This window comes from Eriocheir sinensis, unplaced genomic scaffold (genome assembly GCF_024679095.1).
Source record: "Eriocheir sinensis breed Jianghai 21 unplaced genomic scaffold, ASM2467909v1 Scaffold78, whole genome shotgun sequence".
NCBI classification, from domain to species: domain Eukaryota; kingdom Metazoa; phylum Arthropoda; class Malacostraca; order Decapoda; family Varunidae; genus Eriocheir; species Eriocheir sinensis.
Window position 1 is genome coordinate 283750 of NW_026112142.1, and position 12252 is coordinate 296001.

The 12252-nt window shown below is 47.8% G+C and overlaps 1 protein-coding gene across 1 annotated transcript in view; it reads right to left on the bottom strand.

Moving 5' to 3' along the window:
- Positions 1 to 1265: 1265 nt before the first annotated feature.
- The window catches only part of LOC126994355 (uncharacterized), a 16719-nt gene continuing 5732 nt past the window's right edge, over positions 1266 to 12252 (bottom strand). The window contains exon 2 of the mRNA XM_050853676.1: positions 1266 to 1508. Within this exon, the coding sequence (XP_050709633.1) occupies positions 1266 to 1508 (243 nt within the window). The remainder of the gene's footprint in view (positions 1509 to 12252) is intronic.

Here is a 12252-nt window from a genome sequence, read left to right on the forward strand (position 1 = left end):
GGTCGTCATCCGCGCTAGGCGGACCGCAGCCCGCAGAAGGTGGTGGGTCGCCTCGGAGTTGTGGCGACGGTTGAGCCTCCGTGCCATGTTGACCCGGTGGTTTGCCTCCCGGACCTCATCGTCATAGTACCATCTGTCTCGGTGGTGGAGAGGAGGACGTCGAGACAGTGGAATTGCCGCGTCAGCCGCAGAGTGAAAGGCGGCGACGAGACGAGCCTCAGCAGCGTCGATTTCAGCGGGGCGGGGATGAACATTAAAGAACACGGAGAGGGAGTGGCGGAACTTCCCCAGTCGGCCTTGCGGATGTTCCAGCAGGGTGGGCGGGGAGGAGGACTGGTGGCAGGCGCGGAGGGTAATCAAGGAGGCTATGTGGTCACTCACGAGGTGGTGGTGAAGCGACCACTCAGCGTCAACTCCCAAATGTTCCGATACAAAGGAGAGGTCAAGGACTCCGCCCGCAGGTGCGTCAGCTCGCCAGTGTTAAGTAGGGAAACACGGGGGCTTCCTCTAGGGCGGCCGCCAGAAGACGCCCGCCCGGTTGCGCCTAGCACTGCCCCAACGCTCGTGGTGAGCGTTAAAATCTCCCCGACAAAACAGGCTCATCACTGGCGAGGTGAAGAGTTCCCCAAAGTCAGGCTCCTCCGCAAGCGACCCGCAGTAAATGCAATAGAAAGTTAACTGCATCTGGGGAGCCGGATGGTGACTGCCAATACCTCCACGCCGTCACCGCAAGCCACGGGGTGACGCACTCAGTGCAAGGAAGTGAATCCTTGACCAAGATGCCACACCCACGTGTCCGACCGGCGACAGCAGGAAGGTAAAAGGCCTGGTATCCCCGGAATGGTGCGAAGCAGCCCTCTGGGAGAAGCGTCTCCTGAAGGAGGACAACGTCAGGGACTCTCACCAGCGCACCACGCAGCAGATTCGCTCTCCCGCGGACGCCACAGACGTTCCACTGTAGGACCGTGAGGCGGTGGGGACCTACATGGACGTCTTCCTGGTGCGCGGGTCTCAGGGCGGCAACGGGCAGCCCAGCAGCACGCCCGCGGAACAGGAGGCGAGAGGCGGCAGTGCCATCTGAGTGGTCTGACCGGGACGGAGGGCAGTGGTGTCACTTGGGGCACAGAGGGACCTGCGCAGGGGTCACCAGCGCGGGTGTCTGCTGCACTGGCGGGGGTGCAGACGTCAGGGCCAGTTGTACAGGGAAGGGCTGCCTACCACCTCTTTGGCCGCGTCTGAGAAAACCCGCGGCTCCACGTCTGACTTCAGTGCCGTAGCAATGATTCTCCAGAAGCCCTCAGAGGCCCACCATCACCTCCCTCGTGATGATGAGGCAGCCAGGAGGAGCAGCAACAGGAGCCAGAGCAGGCAGGGGATGGAGAGCTGGAGTGTGAGACGGGCAGCGAGAGCACGGGGAGCAGGAGCGCAGGCGGCACGGCAGGCACAGGCGTGGGCTGGGCCGGCAGAGGAGGTGGCTGATGGTGAGGAGTGAGGGCAGGGAAGCTCACCTCGTATGGAGCTGGGGAGAGGGTGCAGGAGGTGCCTGCTGCGCAGGTGGAGGCACTGCGGACACGGGGGCTGCTGGCTGCCCCAGCGGAAGGTGCCTGGTGGAGCAGGCCGATGAGTTTCGACCCAGCGCTGTTGGACGGCGCGCTGTTGTTGATCCACCAGCACCCGCCGGTTGGCACAGGTCTTGTTCCAGGCGTGGTGTTCCTGGTGGCAGTTGGGGCACTTGCTGGTGACGTCCTGGCCGGCCTTGTACTTCGTCAGGCACCGCTCCGTATCGTGGCCGGCCGAGCATATGCCACACACTGGGGGCAGTGCACCTCGCACGATGGTGGCCGAACTGCTGGCAGTTGTAGCAGCAGAGCAGTTCCCTGTTGTATGGACGAGTGTAAAAACACCCCAGCTCCCCAAGTCCAGTGTGCCCGGGGCGGCCCCGCGACGGTGACGAACACCTGGCGCGTCGGCCCGTCAGTAGAGCATCGCTCCGCCTCCAGCACGCGGGGATGGCGCAACAGGGGCTTCAGGGGCATGGCCACAGGGTATGCCAGCAGCACCTTGGTGTTCGCACCAGGAGCCACACGCAGTGACACCAGGACACCGGAGACCTCCTTCACCCCGAGGAGAGCATCGTGCTGGTGTCGGTCGGTAGGGGTGACCAGGACACAGCCCGACTCGAGAAACTTGAGAGAGAGGCGGGTCTGGAGCTGCATCTCAGTGCCTCGGCGAGGTCAGGGTCGACTCGAACCCAGGAGTCGCCGGAATCAGCACCTTTGGAAGCGGGCGTGGAGAGCAGCAGAAGGTGCGGGCGTGGGTTGAGGTCGTGGGGGCAGAGAGGGCTGGGGGCGAGAGGGGTGCCGAGGGGCGAGCGTCCCCGTGAGGAAGAATCACTGGCAGGCTGGGAGGAGCGATGCTGTCTTCTCACGACTGTCTGCCAGCCCTCCTCACTCTCCGCGTCTCCGGCAGACAGCTCAACATCAGGCGCGGGTGGGGCAGGAGAGGCATCCATGACCGCACTGTCAGCTATGACGTCAGACGCACGACGAAGGAGGGTCGAGTCAGACGCATCCATGCAGTCGTGGACCCGCAGCGACAGCGGCTCGCGTGAGAGGAGGTGAAGGGGGCCCGTCAGGAGGCACACCGCCATCCGAGGAAGTAGCAGATGAGGAGGAAGAGCAGCGGGAACGTTTGGGAGCGGCGTCCCGATCAGCAGCAGTACCAGAAGGGGCAGGGGCAGCGGGGAGGTACAGCAGGGCAGCCAGAGCCCCAGCAGAGGCAGCAGGAGGACAGGGGAGCGAGAAACAGCGTCAGAAGGCGGGGAGGGGGAGCAGGACAGAAGCACCAGGAGACGGCGAGCAGGGGCGGGAGGCAGCGCCAGGAGAGGGCAGGGGGAGGGGGAGGCGGATGAAACACCAAGAGAGGGCGGGGGAGCGAGAGGCAGCGCCGGGAGAAGGCAGAGAGGCCACGGTGGAAGACCCACCAGCTGACCAGCGGCGGCCTTTCTTGTGCCTCCCCATGGCGGAGAAGCAACAAAATCAAAAATAAAATAAAGTATATAAATAACAGAAACAAAAATAAAGAAAATTCCTAAAAACAAAACCACCCCGACGGAAACACAGCTAAACAATGGGATGGGGTAAAAAGGTGGCAGTGGAAACACTGGCCTTCACCAAAAGGTGACGCACAAGCAGTGCGTGTGCACAGTGCACACAGCACAGCAGTGTGCTGGCCGCTGGTGCAGGATGGACGGCGCACAGCTAAAGGCGGGCAGCACAGGACGAGAGTAGTGGTAACGAGCAGGGGTGGAGGAGCGCGTAACAACGCAACAAGTTTAACTGCGTTGCTATGCGGTGCTGGCTGAGGCAGAGCGGCGAGCGGTGCGTCTGCTTCCAACTAAAGCTGGAGGCAGACTCCTTGATAGAGTCCCGACAGCCCTAAGATTTGGACGCCATTATTGGACCTGTTTTCGCCGCGAGAGCGTGTGCTAGTGTTTGAAAAGCGCGGCGAAAACACAGGGGCTAATAATGGCGTCCATCTTAGGTTGTCAGGATTCTATGAGGACTCTTCAGATCACGACCCAGAAACAGGTTACGCTAAATGGAAGAGGCTATTAGTGATGAAAACGCTCGCTTTTTCTGGCTGACTAAACAAATGCCACCTCTCCCTTCCCTAAGTGGATAAACATAATCAAAGAGAACGGTGTATGCAGTAATTCTATCAAAATTAAGTGAAAGTATGAATGAAAAATACGATGGGACTGTTATTAAAGGCGGTATATTGAGTAAATAGCATGAAACAAAAGCGTGACTGCCCAGCTGAGCAGACGCGGCGGCTGTGCGCAGGCGGCTGGGCGAGGCTAGGCCAGTGTGGTTACCTGCTGACCAGACACTAGGGCGAGACGGAGACTATAACAACTATTCAATAACCAATCAATAAGTTATAAATACCATCGCTATTCACACACACCTGCTGATGAGCCGTGCTATTACTTAAACTTAAGGAAAATAAATATATAACTTTTGTTTTCTTCTTGAGAGTGAACAACAACTGGCGAGTCACTTTGAACCCCTTTCGGACCCTTGGGCGACGCGGGGCTGCTGGAACACCGACCCCGCACGTTGGCTCATTTCCTCTATACTATTTGAAAACAAAACAACAATACGCGTCACAATGAACGAATAAATGCACGATCAATAAGTTACCCAGTGAAGAAGAGACGTCACAAGGAAAAATAGCATGGTACTAGCAGAGACAAGTCACCATGAGCTTTAAACAGACGAACGAACACAGGCATCAGTTTGTTTCAACCAGTCCCTCCCTCCCTCTTCCCTCTCCTGCGAGTGCGTGCAGGTGTTGGACGGCCTCTCAGGTGGGCTAATAAACGTGACTGATATAAAACAAAAAGGAAAAATGTGCATGAACTTATTATTAATTAAACCAGGCGTAAGGGGAAAATAAAACCTGATGCTTTTAGTTTGGTTACGAGACTTCTTCAATTAATTTAAACCAGTGAAAGTGAAGGAAAAGAATTGGATATGCCATTTAATCCCCCGAAAAGTCTAAAGGGACTCTTGGCTGTGCAACCTTGAGTTCTTAAAACAACGTAAGGATGATGAGACACAACTCTCCTCATTATCAAACCACTCAGTGAAGGAAGCGAACTTGGTGTGTCGTTTATCCCCGACAAGCTTAAGGAGGCTGAGGTCGCTTGGCTGCGTGTGACCTTGACTTCTTAAACCAGCGTGAGGTAAACCTGGCGCACCTCGTTGTCTTCGGGGCCGGGCGTGAGGGAGGCCGTGGCGGCGATGGACGGGCTCGTTGGGCCGCGGGAGAGGCACTTCGGGGGGTCTGGAGCGGCGCGCGAGGCGGTGCGAGGAGAGAAAGGCCAAGTCCGTGACAAGAGCAGCGAGTATGGGATGAAAGTAAACGAGTCAAAGACCAATTTTTTGTAATGCAGCACCCCGAGGACAACGAGCCATTGCACATCGACGGCTTGGTGGTGGGCGGTGTGCTCAGTATGTACCTGGGCTTCCCGTTCACTGCCGATGGTTCAGTATCGTCGTCAGTCAGAGCTCATGCAGATGCCAAGATGCCTCGTCATCAAAATTGTGTCCTTTTTAAATAAGAATAATGACATTCCTTTTCGTGTTAAAAACGTGTATTTGAGGCTTGCTTGGTGTCAACTATTTTATACGGGTGCGAGTCCTGGCTGAATGCAGACCTTAGGCCGATAAAAAAAGCTGTACAATTGGTCGCTAAAAAATTTACTTGACGTAAGGTTAACTACGTGCCATGATGTATGCTATGTTGAGTCTGGCTATCCTCCTTTACACTCCTTAGTTAGAAGTATGCAGAGAAGCTTCTTCTCTAAGATGTGGCGTGAAAGGCAAAAGAATGGAGGATGACCATTAGTTTTATCAGTAAATACTGTCATGGAGAATAATTATCGAACTTGGATATACATCGATGACTTGCTGAACAGGGTAACTGACGACATTGATGAAGGTTTAGAGAGCTAAAAGCTAATATTAATAACTCAACCTCCTCTAAGCGTGTAACATATAAAGAAATATATCCAAGTTTATCTGTCCCTTCTGTATACGAGGCCAAGACTCACATTAGCGAGCACCACCAATTGCGTACACGCAGTTCCGTGTGTCACACACTCGCTGGCTGTGGAGGTAGGAAGATGGAACAGAAGGGGACGAGGAAGTTACCATTGGAAGAACGGCTTTGTCTCTGCGGTCAGATCCAAACAGAGATGCTCTCTCTCTCTCTCTCTCTCTCTCTCTCTCTCTCTCTCTCTCTCTCTCTCTCTCTCTCTCTCTCTCTTGTCATATCTGCAGCATTGTTCCTTCACTTTCCTTCTCTTACCATGAAGTATACCCCAGGCATGCTATGCTCGTCTTGGCATTTTCCTTTTTTTTCTCTCTAACTATCTGTGTATGTATGTACCTATCAATCTCTTCCTGTATATCTACCTATCGCTCACTCCCCTCTTCACCCTTTCAATATAACATTTCCTTTTTTTTTCATTCCTACGTTTTCTCTCTTGAGACTTCCTTCCCTTTTCACTTCCATCCTTTATTTCTCTGCTCATTTCTCCCTCTCTATCTATCTGTCTGACTGCCTGTCTGCCTGTCTGCCTGTCTGTCTGTCTGTCTGTCTGTCAGTGCACTCAATGGCACAGGACACCATAACATTACACATACATCTTTATGACTGGAAGAAGTAGTATTGGTAGTAGTTGTTGTTATTGTTGTGTTAGTTTTCTTTGTTGGTGTTGTAAAAGTGTCCAATCGTCTTCACAACCCTATCATCACCTTTCATATGTCTTGACACGTAAAGTAAAATAAAGTGGCAATACATAATAAGAACATAAGAACATAAGAACATAAGAACGCAGGAGTCTGCATGAGGCCGGTAGGCCTGTACGAGGCAGCTCCTTTGACCCTAAGCTCCCGTGTATCTAACCCCACCTAATATCGCTGTCCATGAATTTATCTAGTCTATTTTTTAATGTGACAATTGTATTGGCACTCACCACATGACTGCTAAGCCTATTCCTCTCATCCACCACCCTGTTAGTAAACCAATTTTTGCCTATGTCCCTGTTGAATCTGAATTTATCCAGTTTAAACCCGTTACTTCGTGTCCTACCAGGTTAAACTTACCAACAAAACCTTATGAATGTCTCCTTATTAAAGCCCTTCATCCATTCATAAACCTCGATCATGTCTCCACACCCTTCGCCTTTCTAGAGAATAAAAGTTTAACTGTTTGAGTCTTTCCTCGTATGGCAAGTTTCTCAACCCCTGAATCATCTTAGTCATCCTCCTCTGCACCGATTCTAACATTTTGATATCCATTCTATAGTAGGGTGACCAGAACTTAACCGCATAGTCAAGATGAGGTCTAACTAATGCTAAATATAGTTTGATGAAGACTTCGGGGCTTCTGTTTCTTACGCTCAATGAAATAAATCCAGTACCCTATTAGCTCGATTTCTAGCTTGAATGCATTGTGCCCTTGGACGGAGATCAGAGCTCACTAAGACCCTAAATCCCTCTCGCACCCAGACCTACTTATGAGTGTGTCATTTAAGCAATAGTTATGTGAGGGGTTGTTCCTACACTCAGAATACTGCACTTCCATTGAACTCCATCTGCCATTTATCCGACCTGTCATATAATCTGTTGAGTTCACCTTGGAGAATACTAGCGTCCTGATCCGACTCAATTACTCTACCGATCTTGGTATCATCTGCAAATTTACTAACATCACTACTAATTCCTGTGTCTAAGTCATTGATATAAATAATAAACAAAGTGGACCTAATACCGAACCTTGGGACCCACTCGTAACACATCTGAGTCAGATCTTTTACCATTGATTTGCACTCTTTGCTTCCTATTGCTAAGCCACGCCTTGACCCAGTTCAAAATTTTACCCTCTATTCCGTGAGCCTGTAATTTAAGCAACAGTCGTTGGTGAGAACTTTATCAAACGCTTTACTAAAATCAAGATAGATTACATCATAATTTTCATCTCTGTCAACCGCCTCAAATACTTTGTGTAGAAGGACAAAGAGATTGGTGAGGCATGACCTACCTTTTGTGAACCCATGCTGCGAGTCGTGAATTAAGCTATGTTTCTCTAAATGCTCCCGAATGTTCCTGGCTATTATGGACTCAGCATCTTCCTATAACCGATGTTAAGCTAATTTGGCGATAGTTTGAAGAAACTGACCAGTCCCCCTATTTAAAAATCGGCGTCACATTAGCTACTTTCCATAGGCTCGGCACATAGCCAGTATTTACCGACATCTTAAGATGTCGGTTGGTAAAATCACTGATTACATCACGTAATTCCTTTAGTACCCTCAAATATCCCGTCAGGACCTGGCGACTTCTTCTTAAGCTTATCTATCATCCTGAACTACTTGCCTGGTTATGATTATATCCCTCAATTTATCGCCATCCCGCCCTCGTACACCTGAACTCTTTCCGGTATAGTCGTTCGATCCTCCTGTGTGAATACTGAAAGGAAGTAGTCGTTCAACAATGTGCTCATATTTTCGTAATTTTCTACTAGCTCCCCTGTGTTTGTTTTCAGCGGTCAATTTTCTCCCGTGTTTTGTTCTATACATCTGAAAGAAGCCCTTAGGATTACTTTTCGCCTCATTTGCTACTTTGATCTCATAGTTCTTTTTGCTATCCTGGTGTTTTTCTTAACTAATCTAGATAGTTCGACATACCGGCCCCTGAGATGTGTTTCCCATTCTTTATTTTCTGATAAATTCCTTCTTTAACCCAATCTCGTGTTTTTAGTCACGAGTCATCCACTTAGGATCATTGTTTTCTTTTCTAAGTGTTCGCTGTGGTATATGCTGTTCTTGCCCTCTACTATTACTCTAACTAGATTATTGTAAGACATTTCTACCTGGTTCTCCTGGCTCTCCAATCCGCAGTTCTGGCCCTCATGAATCCTAAATTATCCCAGTTTACCCCTTCAAGATGTCTTCAAGCCCTCGTGGTTGCTCTTCTAAAATCTGGCACTAACACTTGGTTTGGTTCATGGGTTACCGCCTAGTCTAGCTAAAACAGACCGTTCTGTGATCACTGTTCCTAACTCTCCGCCCACCTCCAACTCACGTAGCAAGTTCCCATTATTGGTTAGGACTAAGTCTAATATGTTATCTCCTCTGGTAGGCTCAGTAACTACCTGCTTAAGGAAATTATCTTGTATAACTTCAAGAAAGTCCTCGGCTTCCAGGTCACCCACTAGATCTTCCCAGTCTATATTCCTATAATTAAAGTCCCCCATTACGCAGACATTTCTACTCATACTCGCCCTGCCAATCTCCTGTAGTAATATACTCGTGTCCTGTAGTAGTAGTGTAGTAGTAGTAGTAGTAGTAGTAGTGGGAGGAGAAGGAGGAGGAGGTGGAGATGGAGGAGGTGGAGATGGAGGAGGAGGAAGAGAAGGAGGAGGGGAAGAAGGAGGATGAAAGGAAGAAGAAGGGAAGAGAAAGAGCAGTGGGAGGGTGTATACGTCTCCCCAAACCTCTTGTCTTCTTCCTGAAAGTCAGAAAGTCAAATACAGCAACACGCCGTCGCTCACGTCACTCGACAGAGGCTCGAGGTTGCCTGAGTGCCTCAGTCCACTACACCTTGTTCTGCGTGTCCTTTTTTTTGTTTTTCGGCGTAAGTGTTGTTTTGCGGGGAAAGTTTTTTTCTGAAGAATGGTATTACGTTGTTGTTGTTGCTACTGATCTGTATCTTTTTTCGTTTTTTTTTATTCTTCGTCGACGAGTGCTTGAGTTTCTTGGCAACGTAAATATTTGATCCGCAAAGTTTAGATGAGTTTTTAAGTTCTCATTATTATTCTATTAGTTATTAGTATTGTTGTTATTATTATTATTATTATTATTATTATTATTATTATTATTATTATTATTATTATTATTATTATTATTATTATTATTATTATTATTATTATTATTAGTAGTAGTAGTAGTAGTAGTAGTAGTAGTAGTAGTAGTAATAGTATTTGTATGAGTAGTATTTTCATCATTGTTGCCATCATAATGAGCCCTATCACTGACACAACGGAAAGACACTCTAAGTCTGTTCACGTTGATCCTCCCTGGTGCAGGTGAGGGAGGCATCATGGGAGGGTCGGGCTCGGGGTCGACAGGTAACACGGGAAAAAGCGGAGGCAAAAATGCGGATATCAAATCGTTACCTTTTCATTTGCTTCTGTTCTGTTTTCGTTTTGTTATTTTCTCTCCACTTATCTCTTCCCTATGTCCCACACTGATGGAACTTTAATTTCATACTTGTTTTCTGGTGTGTGTTGTTGTTGTTCTCGTTTTTTTCGTATTGTCTTTCTTTCCTTGATTATTTTTTTAGTTTTAGTTTTTCTTTCCCTAAATTTTCTTCTCCGAATTTTTTTTCCAACTAAGCTGTTCAGTTTCATTTCCTCTGCTCCTCTATTTTGTATTATGTCCTTTTTTTTCTAATTTTCTAAGTTTTCCTCACCTTTTCTCACCTTTCCTAACCCTTGCTGATCAACTCGTACCTTTGCTCACCTTTCCTTACCCTTTGCTTACCTCCCTTACCGTTCTTCAACATTTCCTCACCTTTGTCAATCTCACTTGTCCTCACTGTTACCTTTCCTCACCTCTACCAAACCCCGTACCTCTCCTCACACTTGCTTCCCTCCCTGTACCTTTCTTCATCATTCCACACTTATATTTACATCTCCATTCCTTTGCTCACTACTCCACATTCCCTCCTCACCTGCCTCCCCCGCCTCCTCGTAGCTCCTCGTGATTACCAGCTCCTCCCTCGACCCGCCACCTCCCCACACCAGCACTCAGGCGCCTGTTTTCCCCTGCCTTCCCCGTCTGTGTCCGTCATCCTGCATGGGGCGGGATTTGTATTAGTGACGCAGTACTTGGCTGTTGCGTCTTGCAGTGGGGTTGTGTGGCGAGATGGGACTGGGAGGTGTAGGGTGTGAGTGTCGGCGTGTGCTGGGGAAAAGGGATATGTATGTATGTATGTGTATGGATAGATGATTAAACGTGTGTGATGTGCGTGTGTTTGTTTGGGCAGTGTGTGTGTGTGTGTGTGTGTGTGTGTGTGTGTGTGTGTGTGTGTGTGTGTAATTCACCTCTTGGTCTGCTGCGGGTCTCCTCGAGAGAGCTAGCCGTTCCCCTACGGAAGAGCACAGAGCTCATAGTACCGATCTTTGGGTAGGTAGATGTGTGTGTGTGTGTGTGTGTGTGTGTGTGTGTGTGTGTGTGTGTGTGTGTGTGAATACATTCAAGAAAAGAAAGAAAATTGTCAAGCAAACATAGTAAAACGAATAATTAATAAAGACTAGTGAAGTAAGAGAAGACAGGAATGTGTGCTAGTTTATTAATGAACTTCAGATTTCAGAATGTAGAACCAATAGCCAATCAATGTGTCTCTTTTTTATATCGTGTGTTTGTTTGTGTGTGTGTGTGTGTGTGTGCAAGGCTTTCACTCAGCTCATTTTTTATCCTATTGTATTTCCTCGCGTGTTACTTTAGCTTTCACATAGTTGTTTTTATCTTCCTTTTCCTTTGTTGTATTTTTTGAGGCATAACAGCTCACTCTTGTTTATTCTTTTCTTTTATGAGAATAGAATTTTCGTGTGATTTATCTTTTGCTTACATTTCTTTCCCTTTTTTATGGTTAAGCTCGTGTATGGTATTTTTTGTGTTTGTTTAAAAGATTTTGATCTTCTTAATCCTCTGATATAGGATTTTAGCTTCTGGTGGTTTTATCTTTTTTTTTTCTTTTAACTTCTGGGACGTTTCGAGTCTTTCCCTGTTTTATTTCTATGCTCATTTACTCCTTACTTTGTGTTCGCCTCTTTGATATTTTTCTCTTATTTTTCTTTCTTTTCTTTTCAGTGTCAGTCATTTCTTTACATCATCATGCCGGCATCTTTCAGCCAATTGTTGTCTGTGATTATTTTCATCTTTATTTTATTTATTTTCTCCTTTGCTCTTTCCTGTGTGCCAGCATCAGTCTGAAACTTTTTGTAATTTGTTTTCGCTCTATTTCTATACTTCCACCAGTACACGTACCTCCAGGTGTCGCCTCTACCTGGGGTGTTACTTGCAACCGCTTGAATATTCTTGTGGCCTTACCGCGCCTTGACGGACGCGACACGACATCAGAAAGTGGCCGGCTAGGAGAGTTTGAAATGTGATACATGATATGTAAAGGCTGAAGAATATGTGATGAATGATAAGTAAGGAGTATTAGGAAGGCAATGGCAGAATGTACCTAAAAACTGGTGGAGTAATTGATGTTGGCTGGAGCTGGTGATATGACCATAGATGCGCCAACAGAACTCGACTCGGTACTTTGTTTAACAGTAAGGAGACAGATCAAGGTAAATAAATTAACAACGCGAGGAAATACAATAGAATAAAAAAAAATGAGCTGGTGAAAAGCCACACACACACACACACACACACACACACACGATATAAAGAGACACATTGATTGGCTATTATTGGTTCTACATTCCACAAATCTGAAGTTCATTAACTAAACAACACACATTCCTGTACTCTTACTCACTAGATCTTTATTAATTATTCGTTTTTTATCATGTTTGCTTGACAATTTCTTTCTTTTCTTGAATGTATTCACACACACACACACACACACACACACACACACACACACACACACACACACACAC